The sequence below is a fragment of the Pelodiscus sinensis genome, chromosome 8 (assembly GCF_049634645.1).
Source record: "Pelodiscus sinensis isolate JC-2024 chromosome 8, ASM4963464v1, whole genome shotgun sequence".
In the NCBI taxonomy this organism is placed as follows: domain Eukaryota; kingdom Metazoa; phylum Chordata; order Testudines; family Trionychidae; genus Pelodiscus; species Pelodiscus sinensis.
Window position 1 is genome coordinate 32,910,244 of NC_134718.1, and position 26,231 is coordinate 32,936,474.

Here is a 26,231-nt window from a genome sequence, read left to right on the forward strand (position 1 = left end):
TGTGTCATCCTGAGTAGTAGGGGAAACCAAGGTTGGCACGGCCAACATGGGGCTATGAGGATGATATTTGCTTTGTCCCTCTGTATCTTTATGATGACTCTATTGGGGAGGGGAAAGGGGGGGAATGCATATAGCAGGGGTGCATTTCATGGTAGAATCAGAGTGTCTCCTAAGGATAGTTTGCCTATGCCCGCTCTGGAACAATACATTGTGTATTTTTTGTTGGATCTGGTGGCAAACAGATCTATGCAGGGGTGGCCCCATGGGTTGAATACTCCCATCAGGGTTGTATGGTCCATCTCCCATTTGTGTTCCTGGGAAAGAGCTCTGCTTAGGGCATCTGCTGTTGTATAGAGAGCCCCGGGTAGATAGCATGCAGATAAACAGATATCCCATGCTATGGCCCAGTTCCAAAGGGCTGTAGCTTCTTTGCACAGGTGCTGTGATCATGCTCCGCCTTGCTGGTTTACATAGAACATGCATGCCGTGTTGTCCATGAAGACAAGGACATGTATCCATTTTACTTGAGGGAGCAGTTTTTGACATGCTAGGAAGACAGCTCTGAGTTCTAAAATATTTATATGCAGAGCACGTTCCGCAGAAGACCATAGGCCTTGAGCTGTTTTTCCTTCCATGTGAGTGCCCCACCCTGTGAGTGAGGCATCTGTGGCGATGACCACTGTGGGCTCTGTGGATTGGAAGGGTGTGCCCACAGTTAGGTTGGACTCCTTTGTCCACCATTTTAATGATGCCTTGACTGGTGGAGGCATTGTTAGTCTCTTTGTCAATGAATGGATGCTTGGCTTGTACTGAGTTAAGAGCCAGCCTTGAAAACACCACATAAATAATCTCGAGTTGGGCACTACCGGGTTGCAGGAAGCCATATGGCCCAGAAGTAGGAAGCAGTCGAGTGAGGTGTCTGTAGGCATGTTCTGGAGGAATAGTGCCAGATGCCTGATGTGAGTGGATCTGTCGGGTGGGAGGGAGGCTCTGGTTGTGACAGAGTTGAGGTGTGCCCCAATAAATTGGATGGACTGCGAGGGTGTAAGCATTGACTTGGGGTGGTTCATTAGGAGTCCTAGAGAGTGAAAGCAGTCTAGCACCATATGAATGTATTGGTGGTACTCATGTCTGGACCTTGCTTTGACTAGGCAGTCGTCCAGGTAGGGATATATGGTAACTCCTTGTCTCCTGAGGTGGGCAGTGACTGCCGCTAGGATCTTGGAAAATACTCTTGGAGCTGCAGAGACTGAATGGTAGGACCGTCTACCGAAAATGGTTTGGACCTAAAGTGAAATGGAGAAAACGCCTATGAGATGGTCTGATAGAAATATGAAAATATGCATCTTGTAAGTCGGAAAGGAAAACTAGTCGCCCGTCTCCAGAGCTGGAATAATTGTGTTCAGGGTAACCATTTTAAATCTCTGTTTCCTTATGTATCTGTTTAGGGATCTGAGGTCTAGGATGGGTCTCCACCTGCCAGCCCTCTTCTCTATGAGAAAATAATGGGAATAAAAACCTGTTCTGCGGAATTGTGGTGGAACTGGTTCTATGGCTCCTATTTGTAAGAGGTGATCTATCTCTTGTTGCAAAACGATCTCGTGAGATGGGTCCCCGAAAAGAGATGGGATAGGAGGTTGGGGGAGGGGATGGGAGGAAGACAGTTTGTAGTACCCATTTGTCTGAGGTAATTAATTCCCATTGACGAAAGAAGGAGAGTAAATTAAAATGAAAAAGTTTGGAGCAATTCTGAAGTTCTAGAGATGGTGTTCTGGTTTTCGGTCCCTCGACTGTATTTTCAAATTTGCTTATTGTATTGTCCTGGACGGTTGGGGGTATTAGTCTGGTACCATCGTCTCTGCTATCTATTTCGACCCCGCTGTTGGTAAGGGGGTTGTTCTTGACTGTGGTACTGGAAAGGGGGCTGCTGGTACCTTGATCTGTGATACGGTTGGTACCTATATTGTCTCGTTCTTGTTGCAGGAGTCTGGATACCCAAGGATCAGAGAATGGCTCTGGAGTCCTTCATGGATTGAAGAACTTTGTTAGTCTTTGTGGAGAAGAGGATTTCCCCTTCAAATGGCAAGTCTTCCACCGCTGGCTGTAGCTGTCAAGGGAAGGCTAAGAAGTTGTACCAGAAGGCCCACCACATAGTGACGGCTGTAGCCATTGATCTTGTGGTTGTCTGCTGTGTCAGGAGCCACTTGCAATGCTATTCGCAAAATTATTTGCCCTTCAGAGACAACGGCTTTGAAATGTGCTTTTTTGCTTTCAGGCAGATCAACAATAAATGTGTTCATTTTCATGTAATTGTTGTAATCGTATTTACCAAGCAGGGCTGAATAATTTGCTACCCTCAGTTGGAGTGTGAAGCATACACTCTTTTACCAAATGAATCTAATCTTTTATTGTCTTTGTCAGATGGGGTTGAGCGATTTTGCTGCTTATTTCTTTGCAGTGCAACATCCACCACAAGGGAATTGGGGGGTGGGGAGTGGGGATGTGTGAAGAGAAATTCGGATCCCTTGGGCGGCACATAATACTTTTGGTCTGCCTTTCTGTTCATAGGGGGAAATCGAGGTAGGTGTCTGTCAAAGTTTTTGCAAGTTGAAGGATAGCTGGATTGATAGGAAGAGCAATTTTTGTTGATGAGCTGGATTGTAGGATGTTAGTGAGCTTGTGAGGAGTATCCTGTACTTCCTCCACAGGGATATTTAGATTTTGTGCAACTCTTTTAAATAGGTCTTGGAAAGAGGAGACATCCTTCGAAGCATTAGCTGAGGGAGGCAGAACTGCCTCCCCCATATCAGCTAATGATGTTGTGTGAGCCAAAGATCCCATTGCTGACATAGGGGAATATTGACTCTCATTATCACTCCTCCTAACATGTCTGAGAGAAGATTCTGTAGAGCGTAAAAGAGGCTTATCTATTTGTTTAGTTTTAAATGGTCTCTTTCTGTGCTGTTGTGAAGGTTGGTTCCACATTTGCCAGTGTGGGGGTTATGCCATAGGTGGGGGAAGGGAGGCATCCACAGATAGGGAGCCCAAGGGGTCATTTACGCTCTGATAAGGTCTGGTTTCATGTGACTATGTGTCCCCAGTGACTCTTCTGAATCAGGGGACAATTGTGGTGAAAAAGCATTGAAATCCTCTCCCTCTTCGTGTAAGAGGGGAGATGGCGGATATGAGTCATTGGAAAGCAGTAACTGAATGTATCTGTCTTCACTCAAAATAGGGGAGTGCAGGGTTGATTCAATCTGCAAGTCTTTATTCTCCAAGTACATGATCGGGAGTTTGTGATGCGGGGGGCTGAGCTAGCTGAGAGGAGCCCATTTTTACTGCAGAGCTGAGAGGGCGAGCTATTGCCCCTAATAGTTGAGAGGAAGGGGCGGTATTGACTGAATGCTCTATCCCTTCTCTAGGTGCCATCGTGAGAGGCTGAAATATCGGTGGAGCTGCCATAATGGTCAGCATTACTGGGGTTTCTGAGGATGGCACAGAATGGCCTGTTGCCTCTGTAAGGGCAGCGTTTGAAGCACTTTCTGGCTTATTACGCTGTTCGCCCGAAGTACCTGGTTGGTCAAACGTGCTCAGACCGTTCTTACCTGAGTGGTCTGACTTTTTTTTACCTCAGAATGCCTCTTGGTGGGTTGCTGAGGTAACGAGCTAACCCTTCTCTTAGAGGGCTTAAGCTTATCGTTCTTGGATTTAATACTCTGCCCAGAGCCTGGGTCAGAGGCATGTCACTTGCTGTTCTTGTTGAGGAGCATTTTCAGTTTAAGCTCCTTGTCTTTGTGAGACCTCACTTTCATTTTAGTACAATGGGGACAAGCTCTCAGAGTGAGAGGTCCCCAAGCATTTGAGACAGGCATCATGCCTGTCAGAGGCAGACATCGTGTCTTTACAGAGCGCGCAGCGTTTGAAGCTAGGAGAATTCATACTGGCTTGTAGCTGTGGCGGCAGTTCAAGACTCGCACCGCTTTTTTTTTTTTTAAACTACTGTACTACTAATCTAGTCTAAATAAAAGAAACAGTAAGAACACTAACACTAACAACTAACTATTTTAACAATTGGTTTCTGAGGAGAGCACTGCCGAGTTCCGTCTGCAGACGGGGACGGTAGAAAGGAACTGAAGGGGAAGGGGGAGCACCGCACGTGTGCATAGCTCCCGAGGGAGCCTGTGCGCCGTGCATGTACAACCCCCTGAAACACTGCTTCAAGAAACTCCATCCAGAGATGCTGGGATGCTCTACACCTGATGTGGAACACCCCCAGGGATGCATCTCGAAAAAGAACCTTAAGTATCTGTGGCAAAATGAGGCTTTATACATTCATTTATTATTGTTAAATATTTTAGAGAAGTCGAGTTCCTGTGAACACACTATGCTATAATTTATTCTCAATATTCTCTTCACACAATCCCATTCCAAATGTATCGAGTGTCATTGTTTGTGGCTTCCAGCCTGGATGTCTCCTTGTTACTACCAAAAAAGATAAGAAAATGTTCCTAAACACTGAATAGAAATAAATCAGCTTACTATGTACTTTAAGATACATGAATAGGGATGTAAGAGCTGAATGTTAATATTAATTATCTGCTTCATACAACACAATATTTATAAATTTGATGGAGGATATAAGTGGTGAAATCAGCAAGTAATTTCTAGCTTAAATATGTCATTGGTGCCAATCGCATCAGATACACCCTGACATTCTACTACAATCAATTTGATATAGTAACAGAGGAACCTGAAAAGGTATGAAGTAACAAAATACAAGCTTTAAGAGAGTACCAATCATGGGCCATGTTTTCAGATGAGCATACACCACCTATTCCTGCTGGGTATGGTGCTGTGCTCCTCCAGTGATATCTAGATCACCTAGAGGCTGAGAAGTCTGCTACTCCTGGCTCAGAGTCATGGGGGTTTTAGCTTATGCAGCAGAGGATATACTATGCCTCAGAAGTCCCAGGTTCTGTCATGCCTGCCAATGACCAGGATTTGTTGGCATTACACAAGCACACTTAATGTGCTCAACCCTAATGTGCAAACACCCCAACTAGTATGCACATAGGTATGTGCAATTAGCTATTTGTGAGTCTGTGTTGGTGCATATGCATCTGAAAACCTGTCCCTATAATTTTGTAAATGGACAAGGTTTCCAGGATGTTGAGAAGGGAAAAGGAAATCACAAATTCAGTTTATTAGTACAAGACATTACCAATGATTGATACAAGGCAGCTTCAATTAAAAACAAATCCACTCAGTTTTCCAAGACACTTAGTCTAAAACAGGGGTGGGCAATAATTTTTGGTGGGGGGCCACTCCAAAATTTTGGAAAGTGGTCAAGGGGCAGCACTTTGCTGTAGAGGAGATGTGGGATCTAGGATGGAGGTTGGGTACAGAAGGGCACACGGGGTAAGGGACTGGGGTGCAGAAGATGGTGTGAGGTATGAGAGGGAGTTTGGGTGAAGGAGGGGATTGTGACCTGGGTCAGGGGATTGGGGTGCAGAGTCTGGGAGGGTTTTTGGGTACAGAGAGGATTTTATGGCCTGAGGGAGGAATGTAGGAAGGGATACAGGGTCTGGGAGGGAATTGTGACCTGGGACAGAGGATACAGAGGGTTTGGATGGTGACCTGGGGGAGAGAGTTGGGATTGGGGGGGAGGGACGCCAGAAGCAGGGTATGGTTAGAAGGCGCTTACCTAAGACAGCAGCCCTGCAGCACTCTCAAGGGCTCCTTGATTGCTACAGGCTGTTCCCTCCACGTGGCTCTCAGCTCAGGAGAGGGAAGAGGCTTTCGCTGCCCCCGTCCCATAGGTCAATCTCTCAGCTCCTATTGGCTGTTGTTTCCCAGCCAATAGGAGCTAAGAGATTGGTTGGGATCAATTCCTATTGGCTGGTTGGTTTTTTTGGCCAATAGGAGCTGAGGATTGAGCTGAGGGCAAGGAGATCACATGAAGCCTCCCCCTCCTCCTCCCAGAGCCGAGCACCACCTGACTGTGTTTTAAACCTTGCATGGCACAGAAAGGGGGTGAGGAGCAGCAGTGGGAGGAGGAGGAAGAGGAAAATGCTAGTAAACGTATTTTTACATGCCTTTTCAAATGTAGTAATACTCAATGAAAAACTATCCACATTTGCAGTTACTTGGTTAGCTTTTTGTATAGCTGTTTGTTAGCTGGAAGTCAAGAGTTTCCAAAGGGCTAATATTTTAGAAAACCCCAAACATTTAAGGACAAACAGTGAAACATGTGCAGTTCAGAAAAGATGAGTCCAACTTGTGGATAAGGGCCTTGTGGATAAGGGAGAAGCGGTGGATGTCATATACCTAGACTTTAGTAAGGCATTTGATACGGTCTCGCATGATATTCTTATTGATAAACTAGGCAAATATAACTTAGATAGGGCCACGATAAGGTGGGTGCATAATTGGCTGGATAACCGTAGTCAGAGAGTTGTTGTTAACGGTTCTAAATCCTGCTGGAAAGGGATAACAAGTGGAGTTCCGCAAGGGTCTGTTTTGGGACCCGTACTGTTCAATATCTTCATCAATGATGTAGATATTGGGATAGAGAGTACGCTTATTAAGTTTGCGGATGATACCAAACTGGGTGGGGTTGCGACTTCTTTGGAGGATAGGGACATAATTCAAAATGACCTTAGCAAGTTAGAGAAATGGTCAGAGGTAAACAGGATGAGGTTTAATAAAGAGAAATGCAAAGTGCTCCACTTAGGAAGGAACAATCAGTTCCATACATACAAGATGGGAAGCGACTGTCTAGGAAGGAGCATGGCAGAAAGTGATCTAGGGGTCATTGTGGACCACAAGTTGAATATGATTCAACAGTGTGATGCTGTTGCCAAAAAAGCAAATATGATTCTAGGTTGTATCAACAGGTGTGTTGTAAGCAAAACTCGTGAAGTCATTCTGCCGCTCTACTCTGCACTAGTTAGGCCTCAGTTGGAGTACTGTGTCCAGTTCTGGGCGCCACATTTCAAGAAAGATGTGGAAAAATTGGAAAGGGTACAGAGAAGAGCGACAAGAATGATTAAAGGTCTAGAGAACATGACCTATGAAGCCAGGCTTCATGAACTGGGCTTGTTTAGTTTGGAAAAAAGAAGATTAAGGGGGGACATGATAGCGGTTTTCAAATATCTAAAAGGGTGTCACAAGGAGGAAGGAGAAAATTTGTTCCTCTTGGTTTCTGAGGACAGGACAAGGAGTAATGGGCTTAAAGTGCAGCAGGGGAGGTTTAGATTGGACATTAGGAAAAAATTCCTAACTGTCAGGGTGGTCAAATATTGGAATAAATTGCCAAGGGAGGTGGTGGAATCTCCCTCTCTGGAGATATTTAAGAACAGGTTAGATAGACATCTGTCAGGGATGGTGTAGGTGGAGCTTGGTCCTGCCGTGAGGGCGGGGGGCTGGACTCGATGACCTCTTGAGGTCCCTTCCAGTCCTATTATTCTATGATTCTATAACTGAGAATCTTGTAGATGCCACTTCCCAGAAAAACAAAATGGCCGTAAGACAAAGCCATCTAATTTCAAACACAAATAAATTCCTCTGTTTCCCATCGCATGCCTAATTTCCTGGTTTTTATTCCCAATAATTAAGTGTCTTTCATAAATCAGAAATATACATATCAGAAATGTATATGTATACATTCCTTTCTAATTGTAGAAAGGAAAAATTCCTTTTTAATTGTAGAAAGGAAAAAGAAAAACATACAGTTTCTAGTAAAAGTCAAATATTTGTTTTAAAAAAGATGAGTGTTATGATACATGCTACAGGGATTATTTCCATAATCAGGTTCTTTCTGCATCTGTATCTCTCATTATCTTCCACTTATCTTTCCAGATGCCTGCTATGCCAGGCAGGCAGAAATACTGCATCACTGCAGGTTTCAACACACTGAAAACACTGCCGTGCAGTCTGTTATCTGTTGTCTTTGATTTGAGTGCAGTGATGCAAAACTGACAAGCACCTTTGTTGAGATTAACAATATGGAGACTAGCACCCTTCCTTGGCACTGAGAACAGCCATCCTGTCATTTAACATGATGGAAGTTGCAGATCTGACTACAAGTGCTAATGAAGAGAAAGCTGTCTCTGAAAACAAGTATGCTGCCCACAGGCCAGCCAGAGTCCACAGCTTTACAACATTCCTGGTTTCTAGACCAGACTACTACACTGAACCTTACCAAACACTGTTTTTCAATTGTGATGAAACAATGGCACAGCAGGCATCCTCTGTGGAACACCCTCAATTTCTGTCTTGCAACCATCTCACGCATCTCCTAAGAGAAATATCCCCCCCCAACCCTTGTTTGTTATATTTTAGGAGAAACTTAAGAAATTAGATAATGTGCATGAACATTCTAGAGACAGTCACACCTTTAAAAAAAATAATTATACCATTTCAAGCCCACCTCCCTTGTATCTTAGCAATTCAGAAATAGCTTGAGTACCATGTGATGTGGCTACTGCCTGCATAAGTGCTCTTTAATTGCAGAGGGTCAAAATTTACTTAGGAAAAAATGAGGAATCATTCCTAAGTAGATTTTGTAGAGAACCTGAATTGATTGCACTAAACACCTTTGAGTCAAGCTCTTGCCAAGTGAACAGGGAAAACTCCTTATTCATATAACCTACACCCACATCTTATTATGAGTTATACCACATCTCAACAAGGAAAAGGTTTTGAAGAGTGCATGAATGCACTACAACAGAAAAAAACAACAACCCATGAGTAGACCTGTGGCACCTTAGAGACTAACAATACTGGAGCTCATCATCTGATGAAGTGGATTTTGCCCATGAAAGCTCATGATGATATCTATCTATCTATCTATCTATCTATATATATAAGTTAGTCTCTAAGGGTATGTCTGCACTAGCCCCCTAGTTTAAACTAGGGAGGCTAATGTAGGCATTCGAAGTTGCAAATGAAGCCTGAGATTTAAATATCCCGGGCTTCATTTGCAACTTCGAATGCCTACATTAGCCTCCCTAGTTCGAACTAGTGTCTGAGACGTTTGTCCAATGTACATAGCAGACGGACACTGTCGGCACATGTGGACAAATGTCTCAGACACTTCGCCAAATAATCAATGCACAGAAAACAGATAGACAGTATCAAAAAGAAAAAACAGTTTCTTGCCATTTCAACCAGAAAGGGCATTGTCTCAACGACTTGATTACCTGCATACTGCTTCAAAGACATTTTAACACCAGACTTGAAAGAGAAACCTCTGAACTGTCATTCATGCTTAAATTTGACACTTTACGCCGGGGTCTTAAAGACACTAATTATCTTACCCATTACAAAGATAGCTTCCCCAATTATCACCTCTAATATCATTAGCTCACAGACATTTACCTCCCCCCCCATCCCTCCTCTGTTCTGATATTTGATTTGTCCGTTTTATATGTGTTCACTTTTTTTTGATTGTATCCCTTTGGTATATATGGTCATGCCTATTTTCTTCCACAGTTTGATCTGAGGAAGTGGGTCTGGCCCTTGAAAGCTCATCACCTAATAAACCATCTTGTTAGTCTTTAAAGTGCTACATAGTCCTGTTTTTTGTATCAGCTAGACTAGACTAACACGGCTACATCTCTATTACTGATAATCAACTGCAACTCAAGCTAATGGGTGCATCTCATGAAGACAGTCTGTAGTCCTACAAGAAGTGCTCTTTAACAGTCTTTATGATTTAATTCATTCACACTTGCATCTAACATCCATGAATCATAATTAAATTACAGAAGCTGAATTCATTTCTATTTCTCCTCCCACACTTTGAGTATAACAACTGAATCCAGAGGTACCTGCAAATATTACAATTGCTTGGTGCTATAGGGAAAAGCATGTTTCACATGGACAACATTGGGGTGGACAATAATTTGTGGGGGGGGCACCCCAAGATTTTGGAAAGTGGTCAAGGGCTGCACCTTTGCTGTGGAGGAAGAGCAGGGTCTAGGATGGAGGTTGGGTACAGAAGGGCACATGGGGTAAGGGCCTGGAGGTCTAAGAGGGAGTTTGAGCACAAGAGGGGGTAGTGACCTGGGGGAGGGGCTCTAGGAAAGGGTGCAAAGTCTGGGAGGGAGTTGTGACCTGGGAGAAGGGAAAAAGGGGGTACAGACTGCAGATGGTTTGGGTGGTGACGTGGGGCAGGGGAATGGGATGTAGAGTCTGGAAGGAAGCCTGAGGGTGGAGTGTAGAAGAGAATACAGGGCCTGGGAGGAAGTTGTGACCTGCGGTAGGGGGGTGCAGAGGGTTTGGATGGTGACCTGGGAGAGGGAGTTTGGCTGCAGGAGGGTCAGGGGGTGCCAGAGACAGGCTTTGGCAGGGAGACACCTAAGCATCTCCCGCCAGCAGCCCTTCTGCAACCCCAAGACAGCTTAGGCTCCCTGCCTCCAGCAGCTTCAGACCACTTGAAAATACAGGCTGCTCCCTCCATGCGTGTCTCAGTTCTGGGAGGGGGAGGGCGAGAGGCTTGTGTGGCTGGTTGGTTCCAGCCAATAGGAGCTGAGGATTGGGCTGGGGGCGGGGAGAGGACACTAAGGGTGTGTCTAGACTACAGGGTTTTGTCAACAAAAGTGGACTTTTGTCGACAAAACTAAACCTGCGTCTACACTACCGCTGAGTTCTGTCGACATAACGTCGACAGAACTCAGCAGTTTTGTCGACGCTGGTAAACCTCATTTTACGAGGAATAACGCCTTTTGTTGACAGTTCTGTCCACAGAAGGCATTATTGCATCTAAACTGTCCTTTGCGTCCACACTGTTATGTCGACAAAGCAGCTTGCTTTGTCGACAGAACTGAGTGTAGTGTAGACGCTCTTTGTCGACAGAAGCTTTGTCGACAGTCTCTGTCGACAAAACTTCTGTCGACAAAACCCTGTAGTCTAGACGTACCCGAAGAGTCCCTTCCCTCCAGAGCAAAGCAGCATGACGAGCAGCCCTGTGCTTGAAACAGCAGCTACTGCATGCCCAAGGGTCCAGGCAGAAGGGTCTGCAGGCTGGATCCAGTGGCTTGGCCAGTCCATGAGAGGTATCTTGTCCACCCCTTGTCAACATGGTTCAATGCATGTTAGGTCAAAAGATCAAGAGACACAGGTAAAATCTGATTATCTCATATATCCTGATAGTCCTTCAAAATGCCTCTGCAGTGCCTGAAATAGTTTGTTGATTGTTGTTCCGCGGCTTAATGAATCCTGAGCCAAACTGATACAATGCAGATGTCTGAGCATGCCCCTGTATAATATTCCTGATGACCCTATATTCATAGTTAATAACCTGGCACACAATTGCTCCCTTCCTCTCTGGATGGCTTCTGCAGAGTCTGGGCCAAGTGATTCAGATCACTGGCAAGCTGCTCAATTTATCTTGGACCAAGCAATTACAGCTGTGCCTCGAGGATGCCTCTTATTTGTGGCGTATAGAAAACTTGTGTCTATACCACGCCATAGCTCGGATTATAGAGGTGTATATTGCAGAATGCAACTGTGTAGTCCCTGCTTTGGCACAGTGTAGGCAAGCACTAAAATTTTGTGCAGTCCATCAAAGGAACTGGATATATGAGGAGAGAGAAAATAAGCACTTGAGAAAATATGTAAATTTAACCTCCTGGCTCACTTGGCAATATACTTTATTAAATATATGCTCACATTAGCCAGGTCAGTAGGTAATGGGAAGGCTGGAACTGTGCTTTAGGAATGCTTAATTATTGCATGAAGCATGTAAAAAATTACAGGCTGCACCAGACACAAATCCTGCTTTCTGCACAGGCCTGGTCTTAATTTTGAGGTATATATTAATAGACCCTGTCACCTTATAAAGTCAGGACCATTTCAGGAACTCTTCTGCATAGATTATTTAGAAAAGGAGGGAGGAAAAAGCAGCAGCATGACATTTTGAAGTGAAGACAAGGAAAAGTGGCCTCTAGAGTATTTCTATGTAATTGCTTTTTATGTAAAGTCCTTTTCTAGGCTATGGCAATGGTGACAGAGATTCAAATTAGGGATGTAATAGTGTAGCCAATTTAACCTATAATCTTTTGCTTATCGTTTATGCTATAAAAACATCAGTTCCCTCCCCCTCTGCCAGTAAATTTTTTAGCATGCTGGCCAGCAGCTCAGCACAGTCCTGACTTGTGACAGGTCCGCTGCCTACCCCTGATGCGGGTCTGCTTTTAAAGTATATTAGGAGCTGGGTGGGCAGGCAGCCCGACTCAGTTCCGGTTCACGCCAGGAATGGGAGTTCAGACGCTCCCCTAGACAGGGGCTGCTGCCACCATGCACTGCTGCCTCTTTATCACAGACAGTAGCACAGGGTGACAGGCAGATGGTCCGTGAGAGGAGCTAGTTTTTAAACTGGCTCCCCTTGTGGATCAGCTCCCACCTGGCACCCTGCGCTGATGTCTCTGATACAGAGGCTGCAGCGTGGAGTGGCAAGGGGCACCTTGGGAGTGAGGCTGGAGCACATTAGCTGCTGACTCCGCCCCCGGGGACTACAGAATAGTCGACTAATCGATAAAGATTAAACAGGTTACTCAACTATTTAAGTAAACAATATTTAATTCAAATCACCTTTCTTACTACTAGAGAAGTGGTCCAAAAGCTGAAAAATTGAGACCATTGTACATCTGTGGCTGTTCGATATGATTCTCGACTGCTGTGAAGAGAGATCAAATGAATCCTTTTTATCTGTCACGCAATCCTCAAGGTCAAAGGAGAAATTTCGAAGAAGGCAACATTTAGCGAAATTCCATTGCTGCTTTTATTTGGTTGTAAGTACAAAGCTTGAATATTTACTCAAAATGACAACTACAGGTTTTTCCTCTCGATTTGTCTGTACTTTCTTAACCCAAAACATCATGGCTTTTACAATAACTTAATTGTCTCTCAACACACACATTGACATACTATGAAGGAGATGTATTATAAATATTGCATGCATATACACAAAAAGCGAGGTTATCTGAAAGCTTTTCAGATCATGGTCTGTTGTTGCTTCATGTGTTTTTACAATGCCTAGGCACTGTAGGGCTCTGATCTTGCCTGAAGCCTCTGAGTGTGAGTAACTTGGGTTATTATATTCAGTATTTCTGCTTCCAACAAGGTGACTACCACAAAACATTAGAGCAGCAGACAGGGAAATAATGTCTTATTTTAACATTGTAAATGAATGGTACTGCCTTGTAACCATTCAGAACACATAACTTGGCCTACATGATGATAATTCCTTTGGTTAAGCTGTCCTAAAGTCTTATGCAATCAATGTGGAAATAGCAGCAACTACAAATGCCAAGATATTGATTATGGACTTTGCAATAATTTCTCTATGCCTCTATGCAATTGCTGTGCCCTTGAGTATATATGCAATATTCAGAAAAATCAAGTGGCTAAGAGAAGGGAATTCAGATCCAATGAACATATATTACTGTAACTTTGAATCACAATTTTTAAAGACACCATAATAGAAGCCCAACTTAAACGTATATCCCAAATTAAAAAACATAGCAAGAGACCTAAAAGAGAGTCACCGAAGCTTAACCACCTTGTAAAAGATGCAGTGAGAGACAAAAAGGTATCTTTTAAGAAGTGGAAGTCCAATCCTAGTGAGATAAATAGAAAGGAACATAAACACTGTCAAATCAAGTGTAAAAATGTAATAAGAAAAGCAAAAAAAGATTTTGAGGAACAGCTAGCCCAAAACTCAAAAAGAAATAACAAAATGTTTTTTAAGTACATTAGAAGCAGGAAGCCTGCTAAAAAACCTGTGGGTCCCCTAGATGATCACGCTATAAAAGGAGCAATCAAGGATGATAAAGCCATTGCAGAGAAACTAAATGATTTCTTTGCTTCAGTCTTCACGGCTGAGGACGTTGGGGAGATTCCCAAATCTGCACCGTCCTTTGTGGGTGATGAATCTGAGGAACTGTCCCGGACTGAAGTGTCATTAGAGGAGGTTTTGGAACAAATAGAAAAACTTAATGTTAACAAATCTCCGGGACCGGATGGCATTCATCCAAGGGTTCTAAAAGAACTCAAATGGGAAATTGCTGAACTATTATCTGTGGTTTGTAACTTATCCCTTAAATTGGCTTCCGTACCTAATGACTGGAAGGTAGCCAACATGACACCAATATTTAAAAAGGGCTCTAAGAGGTGATCCGGGCAATTACAGACCGGTAAGTCTAACTTCAGTACCGGGCAAATTAGTCAAAACAATAGTAAAGAATAAAATTGTGAAGCATGTAGAAGAACATAATTTGTTGGACAAAGGTCAACATGGTTTCTGTAAACGGAAATCCTGTCTTACTAATCTATTAGAGTTCTTTGAAGGGGTTAACAAACATGCGGACAAGGGGGATCTAGTAGATATAGTATACTTAGATTTTCAGAAAGCCTTTGACAAGGTCCCTCACCAAAGGCTCTTGTGGAAATTACATGGCCATGGGATAAGAGGGAAGGTCCTTTCTTGGATTGAGAACTGGTTAAAAAAGACAGGAAACAAAGGGTAGGAATAAATGGTAAATTTTCAGAATGGAGAGGGGTAACTAGTGGTGTCCCCCAAGGGTCAGTCCTAGGACCAATCCCGTTCAACTTATTTATAAATGATCTGGAGAAAGGGGTAAGCAGTGAGGTGGTAAAGTTTGCAGATGATACCAAACTGTTTAGGATAGTCAAGACAGAAGCAGACTGTGAGGGACTCCAAAAATATCTCACCAAACTGAGTGACTGGGCAACAAAATAGCAAATGAAATTTAATGTGGATAAGTGTAAAGTAATGCACATCGGAAAAAATAACCCCAACTATACGTACAGTATGATGGGGGCTAATTTGGCTATGACAAATCAGGAAAGAGATCTTGGAGTTATCGTGGATAGTTCTCTGAAAACTTCCACACAGTGTGCAGCGGCGGTCAAAAAGGCAAATAGGATGCTAGGAATTATTAGGAAAGGGATAGAATATCTTACTGCCCCTGTATAAAACTATGTCATGCCCACAGTCTCCCCACCTCAAAAAAAATATTTTGGCGTTGGAAAGGGTTCAGAAAAGGGCAACTAAAATGATTAGGAGTTTGGAACGGGTCCCATATGAGGAGAGGTTAAATCGACTGGGACTTTTCAGTTTAGAAAAGAGAAGACTGAGGGGGGATATGATAGAGGTCTATAAAATCATGAGTGGTGTGGAGAGTTATTAATTCCCTAAATAGAAGAACTAGAGGATACCAAATGAAATTAATGGGTAGCAGATTTAAAACTAATAGAAGAAAGTTCTTCTTCACACAGCGTGTAGTCAACCTGTGGAACTCCTTGCCAGAGGAGGCTGTGAAGGCTAGGACTATAATAGAGTTTAAAGAGAAGCTAGATAATTTCATGGAGGTTAGGTCCATAAAAGGCTATTAGCCAGGGGATAAAATGGTGTCCTTGGCCTCTGCCTGTCAGAGGTTGGAGAGGGATGGCAGGAGACAAATTGCCTGATCATTGTCTTCAGTCCACCCTCTCTGGGGCACCTGGTGTTGGCCACTGTCGGTAGACAGGATACTGGACTAGATGAACCTTTGGTCTGACCCAACACGGCCGTTCTTATGTTAATTCTGACAAACACTTTAATAGCATTATTCTGTAGTAATTAAAATACAATAAAGGGAATCAGAAGATAAGAGTTCTATGCCTAGCTCTATCTTTAAGTAGTGTACCTTAGACCACTCAGTTACCTTTGTATCACAGGCTTTTGCTATTTTCAAAGGTTACCTGTCACAAAGATGTTGTGAGATATAATTCAGTAATGTATGGAAAGCTTTTTAAAAATAGTTTCGGTGAACTTATTTCCCAGATCATTTGCATTTAATTTTTATGTAAGTCTTCTATAAAACTGTCAGCATACACATTTTAGAAAGTTACTTTGGGAAGGATATATTTTTTAATTGCTATAATCTAACCTTTGTGCAAGATCTTCAATTTCTGCAATCAAATGAGACCTACATTTGCTTTAATAGAAGTATATAATTTCTGCAATCAAATGAGACCTACATTTGCTTTAATAGAAGTATATAATTTAAGTCAAGTTCTTCAGGAATATGTATTTCCAAGTATTTAAACCCTGTTTGTGCCTTTGAAATGGAAGTTCTCCAAATATGCCTGACCAAAGTTAGCTATTCCTATTAGAAATATTTCTGATATACTGCAATAGTTTTTCATAACTTTATTTGCATATGTATGCAGAAGGAATTAAGATACTCTAGATTTAGGGTCCATGGTAACACCAGGCCAGCATGCCTGACCCAAGATACTATTTGGCAAAATTCAGCGTTGCACACATGGATTGGATGAAGTAGGTGTTCTAAAAACTGCATAAATAGGCATGGGGAAGTCAAATAGACAAGATTTAGGCTCTATTTTCTAACAATACTGCATGCAGAGCACAGATACTTTGGATTTAGGGGCTTTCAGGTACCACCAAGAGTGACGTGGCTAGTGAAGATTTAAGGGTTTCACTGATAGAGCACAACATGCTGCTAACATCTGTGTTTTAGATAGCGATAGTTTGATTCTAAGGCAGGTTTAAGGAAGCCAATATGAAAAATGTGGATACTAAAATAGCCTGAGTTTGCTGGTCTTCAGAGCACAAAAAGGCCTGTCTCTTTTCTCAGTCTTTGAGTACAGAATGATTTCGGGGGTCGGAGGAAGGGATCAGCATGTTTAAGGAGTATCACTTTGGTCTTTTAGTTTAGTATTTTTCACTATTACGATGGCACTATCAGTTCTTGCCTAATATAAAGGCTTAAATTTAATTAAGTTCCTATCCCTTGCAGTTATAAAGAAAACCTTCTGCATTTGACAAGATGCAGTACAGTCTCTGCAGACAAAATCAGTACCGTAGCTCAGAGAGAGAGAGAGAGAGTGCACACACTAGCTCATTTTTCAAAAGGATGTGCCCTGAAGCTTCCTGGAAAATACCATAAATGTATGCATTTCTTTGGGACTGCTGAAGGAGCTCAGCAGATGAATTCACTAGTGAGGTATGCTTTAGATACACATTCTATCAGTAGTTCTGGGATCACTTCAAGTCCATCTTTCTTTTTGTGAAGTGGACAGGGAGCTGCAGACAGGGGAGTATGAGAGGGAGTGAAAGAGATCCCTCACTGAACAGACAAGGTGAGTTTGTCTTCTTGACTGTTTGCATTTTTTTCTGTTTCTGATTATTTCAGGTACTATGTCAGTTGGGATTGGGTGTCTGATTCTTTGTTTCCTTGACATTATTAAGGGCCCAAAAGCAAACTTTTACACTGAACAGAAAAGATAGAAAATATGGCAAGAGACTACTTTGGCTTAACCAGGAGATCTTACATGATCTAAAAATAAAAAAGGAGTTGTATAAAAAGTGGAAACTAGGTCAAATTACAAAGGATGAATACAAGCAAATAACACAAGTATGTAGGGGCAAGATTAGAAAGGCAAAGACACAAAACGAGCTCAATCTAGCTAGAGCAGTAGTTCTTAACCTTACTGCAGCCTGCATCCCCTTTGATTCTCAAAATACGTTCTCGCACCCCTTATTAAAAATCGAAGTACGTCAGTTTTAAACCTAAGATATACCATAAAAATCTGGCATGTCTCTCACCCCCAGAAAGGGCATCTCGCGCCCCCAGGGGGTGCATGCACCCCAGGTTAAGAACCACTGAGCTAGAGACATAAAGGATAACAAGAAAACATTCTACAAATATATTAGAAACAAGAGGAAGACCAAGGACAGGGTAGGCCCATTGCTCAGAAAACTTGGAAATGGCAGAGGTGCTTAATGACTTATTTGTTTTGCTTTTCACCAAGAAGATTGACGGTGACAGGATGCCTAACGTAGTGAATGCTAGTGGAAATGCTAGGGTAGGTTTAGAAGTTAAAATAGGAAAAGAACAAGTTAAAAATTATTTAGAAAAGTTACGGTCTTCAAGTCACCAGGGCCTGATGAAATACACCCTAGAATATTAAGGAGCTTATAGAGAAGGTATCTGAACCATCAGCAGTCATGTATGAAAAGTCATGGAAGTTGGGAGAGATTCCAGAAGACTGGAAAAGGGCAAATATAGTGCACATCTGTAAAAAGGGAAATAAGAAGCAACCCAGGAAACTACAGACCAGTCCATTTAACTTCTGTGCCAGAAATATAATGGAGCAAATAATTAAGGAATTCATCTGTAAAAATTTAGAAGATAATAAGCAACAGCCAGTATGGATTTGTAAAGAACAGATCATGTCAAGCCAAACGGATAGCTTTTTTTGATGGGATAACAAGCCTTGTGGATAAGGGAGAAGCGGTGGACGTGGTATACCTATACTTCAATAAAGCATTTGATATGGTGACGCATGACCTTCTTATTAAAAAAACCTAGGGGAATACAACCTACATGGAGCTACTATAAAGGTGGGTGCATAACTGGCTGGATAACCATTTTCAGACGGTAGTTATTAATGGTAGAAGGGCATAACAAGTGGGGCCCCGCATGGGTCAGTTTTGGGACAGGTTCCTTTCAATATCTTCATCAACAATTCAGATATTGGCATAGAGAGTATGATTATTAAGTTTGCAGATGATACCAAGCTGGGAGGGTTTGGAAGTACTTTGGAGGATAGGGTCAAAATTCAAAATGATCTGGACAAATTGGAGAAATGATCTGAAGTAAATAAGATTAAATGTAATAAGAGAAATGCAAAGTACTCCACTTAGGAAGGAACAACCAGTTTCACACATACAGAATGGGAATCTCTGAATGTCCCCTTTCCCTGCAATCCATCCCCATCTATCTCCTTTTTCCCCATAATTTCCCCTTGCCTTGATGAAGTCCCACCTCTAATCTCTTCACTCCTCCTCCTAAATGCCCCTTCCTACTAGCAAGCATTCATGCCCATCTTCAAAACAGAACAAAACACTTTCCTCCAAAAGTACCGTCCTACCCATATATAGAATTTTAGCTATACGCCTCTTGGCCTTTTCCAGGCTTCTTCTCCAAGTAGGATCTGAACTGTCACTGGGACGGAATGGGCCTCAAAGCATGAGCTCCAACCTCAGCCACAACATTTACGCTGCCATTTTTAGTGCTGTGGCATGATCCCAAGTCTCTGACCTGGGGTTTCAGACTCCCTTCCATGGATTTTAAAATGCAATACAGACTTATCCTGAGAGGCTTCCAACCCAGACCATACTTTATTCCTGAGCCCATGTGCTAGATACAGTTTCTGTGTGATATTTGTTTATTTGCAATTTAAGAATTTGTTGTCAATGAATTTCTGAGCATAACTATTATTTCTGGAAAATACAAGCTTGAATGAACAAATTTCTGCATTATTCCATGGTTCATTATTCCATGGTTCATGTATCCTACCATTCTTTTTAAAACTGAATAATAGTTTAGATTAAGGGTGAACAATAATCAGTGAAGTAGCAAGTGTGTTTTATTACTAATTCCCTCCCCCCTTTCAGTCTATAAAACTTCTAGAATCATAAAAATGTCTCAGTCATCTTGCAGTAGATTAGAAACTATTTAGTATATATGGATTATGGTCACTTCACATTCTAATGTCAGTATTAAACACAATCCCATTCTTTTGGCAGTCAGGTGAGTGATTAATAGAGATTTAAACAACTATGGCAAAGTTCCAGCTATTCCCCATGGCTGTGTCTAGACTGCATCCCCTTTCTGTAAAAGGGATGCAAATTAGACACATCGCAATTGCAAATGAAGTGGGGATTTAAATCCCCCCTGCTTCATTTGCATAAACATGGCTGCCGCTTTTTTTCCTGCTCGGGGCTTTGCTGGAAAAAAGCACCAGTCTAGAGGGGGATCTTTCGGAAAATAAAGCCTTTTCCGAAAGATCCCTTATTCCTTTTAAAAAAAGGAAATTCCTTTTAAAAAAAGGAAATTCCTTTTAAAAAAAGGAAATTCCTTTTAAAAAAAGGAAATTCCTTTTAAAAAAAGGAATAAGGGATCTTTCGGAAAAGGCTTTATTTTCCGAAAGATCCCCCTCTAGACTGGTGCTTTTTTCTGGCAAAGCTCCGAGCAGGAAAAAAAGCGGCAGCCATGTTTATGCAAATGAAGCAGGGGGGATTTAAATCCCCACTTCATTTGCAATTGCGATGTGTCTAATTTGCATCCCTTTTACGGAAAAGGGATGCAGTCTAGACACAGCCCAGGGGTCTCGCACTACTGGAGGATAGTGTTAGCCTCAGAGGCCCTCCACATGGCCTCTTTCTCTTTACTAAGAGGGAGGAGCCACAGCCTAACGAGCCCTATTAATCACAGGGTAGTTCATAAATTTGGAGTAAACTCCTGCTCTGGAGTCCTGATCAAAGTTCCCTCTAAGCTGTGTGGCTGCGCAGCTATGTTCTGCGCCCTGTGCAGAGGTTCAAAGCTCCCTGCACAGGCAGGGAGATCAGCTGATTGTTGGGGATGGAGCCTCTATAAATAGCAGTTAAATGCTCCTTGCCCAGTGCTTGAAGCAGAAACAATCAGCCAACCAAGATAAGCAGGGAATGAGTGGCTGGGAGGAAGGGAGGGAGGGAGTAATTGGCTTGTGGGAGGAGAGAGATGCAGAGAGAGAAAGAGCTGGGCACAGCAGAAACCCAGCATTCCCTTCAAGGGGTTGGGAAGGGGTAGGTAAAAGGGCTGACTGCATAGAATGGGAGGGAATGATTGAGTGCTGGCATTTGTGCAGTGAGGTGGAGGCAGGGGGCAGTTTGTTTGGGGTGTTTGACTCTTTGCCTTTCTGTTAGGCTGGATTGGAGGAGGTGGGGGGAAAACCTGGTATGTTGGGGGGTGTGTGTGTGTGTGTGTGTGTGTGTGTGTATGCGCGCACGTGCGCATTACGAGGACATTTGTATGATTACATTTCAAACAGTTTGCATATAGGTGATAATGGCTTATGATAAGAAAAGATTTTTTTAAAAGTTTCAGAGGGGTAGTCGTGTTAGTCTGTAGCTGAAAAAATATTCAAAACCAGTCAATAGTGAATAGTAAAAAATAGTCCTAAGATGCTACAGGATTATTCATTGATTTTTTTCATTCTTTTAACAAATTTTTGTTGAGTGTTGTAGATATCTAAACTCTGAAGTTAATGATTTTTTAAAATCCTGTGTTACTAATTAATACATGGTAAACTGTGTTTCATTAAGGCCAGATCTTTGCTCTCTGGTAGAGTTGTGGCTTTCATGAGTCAGAAGTAGCAAGTGTGATGCTAGTAGTTTTGTAGGATGAAACCATATTGCAAGCTCTTTGAAACATGCAAATGCCTACAAACCCAGAAGCCATGTGTTAATTTGTTCTGGGGCTATTATTCTTCCTCCAGTGGAAGAAGCCTAATTCCTTACCTTTGTACAGCACCTTTGTAGTCACTAAGGGACTTCAGAGCAACTAGACACTGGGGTTTTGTTTTAATGTATTTTATTCCACACATATGGGCTGCTTAAAATGTGTGTGTGTGTGTGTGTGTGTATAAAAATGTGTGTTTTGTTTGTATTGTTGGTGCACATCACCACACTACCTCAATATTGGTAGTGCACGTAAGAAAATTCAACCTACCCAAGGATAGAAAATGTTCGAGGGAACACTGGTCCTGATCTCCCTTCTTGAGGCAGGGGGTTGAGATGTTGTGGGGAGTTTGGGGGGGGGGGCAAGGGAACCTCTCTGGTCCAGGGCTCTGGGCTCTGGTCCAGGGACCCTAAGGCAGTGGCATCAGGCAGGGTTACTGCCACTTGTGATCTAGCAGCTTTTCCTTAGGCCACTTCCTCAAACAATCCCTCCCAGTACCTTTCCTTTGGTACCTGCTCATCAGTCCTCCACTCACACCCACACAGCACTTCCTGTCCTTTGCTCTTTTCCTTCCCTCCTTTCTTCCCTCTTTCTTTTAAGGCGCTTTTAAAGCGGCACCACAAACCTTAATTAGCTGCAGGTGTTTAATTATCCTGCTGCTTCTAGCAAGTTCCAATTGACCCCAGGTGCCTGCTTGATTATGCTGCACTTGGGCTTTGGCCCTTTTTTTTTTTTTTTTTTTAAACTCAGGGAAGAGAAATCTGTTTACACCCAAGCTCTAGCATGTGTTCCCTCCACCAGTGAATGGCAGATGGCTTGTCTGGGTCTGTCACACAACATTATGAGAATTCAATTACTAGAGTAATCTATACACTTGTTTCACCTTTTCTATCTGGACTTCATGCTCTGGCTAGGAGAACACATTTATACGATAGGTACCATGTAATGTACTGCTCATTTGTGCATGAACAACTCATTAACACACTATCCACTACTGAGTAACTGCACCTAACCCGCACACAGTTCAGGCCATCTACAATCCTCAGTGCAAAGAAGGGAAGATGAATTCTCTTTTCATTGCCAACGCCACATCCAACTTCTGAGAGCCAAGATCCTCCTCACTTCCCCTGCTCCAAAATGTATACATGCCTTTGTGTGAAACTTCCACAATACTCTATCCAGCTGCCAAAATGTTCAACTTTCCCCCAAAGTCTACATTAACTATTAATATAAAAATGTCTGTTGTTCTAAATATTTGTGGGCAGCACAAACATTTGTAGGTTAATAACAAACAAACTACATTGCAATGATTGCTTTGTCCATGTTCTAATTTAAACTATTACAATGCAACAGATTTTAATCTACCTGAACCTGTGGCAGAATTTCCAGTTTTCTGTATGATGATGTACAGAAACAGCATTCTTTTCCCTGTATCACTTACACTAGTTCTCAGCACTACATTAGCCATACTGGCAAACTGATTTTTTTGTCAATATAACTTTATTGACAAACAGAATTGCAGAATCAACACTCTACTTGACTTCTAATCTCTATTGATATATTACAATTTGTGACTATTGTAAATCATGTTAATTGTCAGTTAATTTGAGTTGACTAACATTTATGTTCCAGGACATAAATGTTTGTGGAGAAGTTTCAACTTTTTACCAATAAGTTTTATTTTTTAAGATGGCTAAATAATCAATAGCTTTTATATACAGAAAGGGAGGAGTTTTCATTACGATTTGGAAACTTGACATGAGTTTGTGATGTGTTATACTTCCAATCTTACCATTGGATTTTACAAAAATGACTCGTCTTAAAAAATGCAGACTCTAAACAAGTATACAATGGTAACAGATTAAAAAAATATTTTTATGGGCAATACAGAATCAATGAACTTCAGGTTTATAGTACAATTTTTCAGATCATCAGGTACATTAGTTAAGCATAGGAAGAAAGTGAAAAAAGAAGGGGATTAGTATGTATGGTTAACAGATTATATTTTTATAATGGTTCTTCTCTAAGTACTACATTATTCATCTACTATTGCTGGATCTCTCTGAAAGAAAATGATGAAGTGATGGTGGAATATAAAGCAGCCATTATTTGATTAGGAACTATACTACAGTGTGTCTTCACTTAGAGACTGTTTACATAAGATGATGTAAGCCTTATATTTGGTCACAAGTAAAAGTATACTCTATCAGACTTAAAAAAAAAAACTGAAGATAATCTTCACTGAAGTTATTTGAATGCTCAGACTCAGGGAAGTTTGGCGGACTCAGAAGTAGAAGGCAAAAGTGAGCGTTGGGGCAAAGAAGAGACAAAAAACTAGATTTTTGCTTTCCTTCAACAGGATGTATTCTGTAAGGCTCCTTTCTAATGCTCTCCTAGAAGCTCCATCAGTGTTTTCGTTGTTGAAGAAAGTATTTTAAAAGTGCATGGCAGGCAGCTCAGAGCCCAACACAGACAGAGTCCTTGCTGAGCAAAGTTTATGATCTTTATGATTCAGATATTAAGGTTTCCAAAAAACTGCCAGCATAGCTTTTTCTTTTTTCTCTCTTTACTTAAGGCTGCTTCTATGTTTCATCATAGCTCAGAGCAAGAGGATTCTCTGAGCAGGCAATGACTTGAATGCTAAAAGATTGAGAATCATTGATACTACATGTTGAACCTCTCTAGTCTGGCACACTCTGGTCTGGCAACATCCGTGGTCCGGCATGATTTTAGTTAGCTGGATGTTCACTTATCATGGGTGTGGCCAGGTTTCTTGTGGTCCCATAAAGTTTGTTTACAGCCACCAGTCCTGGCTCTTGGTATTCTGTGCTGTTATTTAGCCCTAATTTACCCCTAAATGTCTTCTAAGAGTCCAGTAAACAGTGGAAGTGTTGGTAAAGTTGCTAGACAATATTTACCACCAGTAGTTTGGCAAATTCTTTGACTCAACACTGGTCAGGTCCCAAGAGTGCTGGACTAGAGAAGTTCAACCTGTACAGAGATCTTGGTTCTTCTGTTCCCATTGGAATGCAATTGTCTGCACATAGTTATTTTCAGCAATAATTCAGCATTTATATATGTATATATAAATGGCATCCAAAGTTCCAGCATCCTGGTAAAAGTCCTATCAAAGGGACACATTAAAGCCTCCAACTCGATACCTGTTGCAGGACTAGAGGATAGAGAGAGACGCAGCCCAGACTTTGATTTCTGATCACAAAAAGCAGCATTTAGCGACTCAATATTTTAATAAGAAAGTCTAAAAACTAAAAACCAACCATTTGCTAAATGTACGGAATCATGACATGAGTGATGTAGACTACAAAGTAGGAAATAAATAAAGTAGAAGGGAACACGCATATTAGACCTGAATGTTATCTTAGTCAATTGATTATGCTCAGAGTCTTCAGAACTGTTAAAATAGACTGAAAAAATGCAAACAAAATAGTAAATGTCAGCATCTTTTCCTCACATTGAAAGACAAGAAGAAAATCCCAAATCCCTCTTTTTCCATGAACAGCTTCAACTTAAAACCTCCTCGTGACAAGGAGAGTTATGATTTTAGTTCACTTTTTATCTGTCAAAAAAGCCTCGTTGAACAAACTGTATGTTTCAACATCCTGTTTTAATGGTATTCCACCACCAGGGAAAAAAACCCCAGCCAGCTCACAAGTCTTTAATACCTTTATCAAGAGATGCTCCAGCCATGTGGTAAAAGCTCAAAGCCGTGTCCACATCATTTATATTCTTCAGAAAAGTAAAAAAGCTTTCCACCTCCTCAAACGTCAGCCCCTACAATAGAAGGAACACATTTTTGTATTGGTTCAAGTAAGGAGATAAACAATGAAATATTTTTGATAGAAAAATCCCCAATGAGGGCAAGGATGATATGTGTATCCAAACAGGAATTCATGCATGATTCTCCATAATCCATTTCATTATATCATTATTTGAGGTTATATATAACTTAAAATCTACACCACATACATTTTTATTTCCCCCCTTAACTGAAATGTCTCTTTGTGCAATAATCCCCATTGTAGTCCATTGTCTCCTCATCATTAAGTTGATCCAAGCTGATGGGGGACAGCCTTAATACAGCTATTGTAAGTTTTCCTGTGTCTAGCCATTATTTGTTCAGCATCATGAGCCTCATTCTCATTTACACCACTCAGCTATTATAAGAGAGCCTTAATGTATGTAAGAATCAGGGTTGGTGTGTGGAAAAGTCAGCTGTGATAGATAAACGAGTCTTCCTATGGCACTGTAGAGATTTACAGTCAATCCCCGGGTTACATACAAGATAGGGACTGTAGGTTTGTACTTAAGTCGAATTTGTACTTAAGTTGGGACTGGCGTCCAGATTCAGCCGCTGCTGAAACTGACCAGCGGCTGACTACAGGAAGCCCGAGGCAGAGTTTCTCTGCCCCTGGCTTCCTGGAATCAGCCGCTGATCAGTTTCAACAGCAGCTGAATCTGGACGCCTGCGACAGAGCAGCTGGGGCGCTGCCGGGTAGGTCTCCGCAGCGCCGCACCTCAGTGCTGCGGGGACCAACCCCGCAGCACCCCAGGTGCTCTATCCCAGGTGTCCCCAAGTAATATAATAGCTGAAACTGGTCAGTTTCAGCAGCGGCTGACTTGGGGACGCCTGGGGCAGAGCAGCTGGGGTGCTGCCGGGTTGGTCCAGTAGTGCCGAGGAGCGGCGCTGCAGGACCAACCGGCAGCGCCCCAGCTGCTCTACCAAAGGCGTCCGCGAGAAAAGCCTGGTCTGCTGGGGGGAGGCGCTGCACTAGCTGTGCCGCCCCCCCCCCCCCCCCAGCAGACCATGGAGACGCGGGCGGCGGGACTGAGACGCGCCGCGATGCCACCGCCCGAATCCTCCGCGGCTTTGCTCCGAGTCTCCCTGGTCTG

The 26,231-nt window shown here is 42.4% G+C and overlaps 1 protein-coding gene across 3 annotated transcripts in view; it reads right to left on the reverse strand.

Moving 5' to 3' along the window:
• Positions 1 to 26,231, reverse strand: part of MICU1 (mitochondrial calcium uptake 1) — a 221,071-nt gene that overhangs the window by 15,036 nt on the left and 179,804 nt on the right. For all 3 annotated transcript variants that reach the window (XM_075935002.1, XM_075935003.1, XM_075935004.1), the window contains one exon: positions 25,004 to 25,112. In XM_075935002.1, the coding sequence (XP_075791117.1) occupies positions 25,004 to 25,112 (109 nt within the window). The remainder of the gene's footprint in view (positions 1 to 25,003; positions 25,113 to 26,231) is intronic.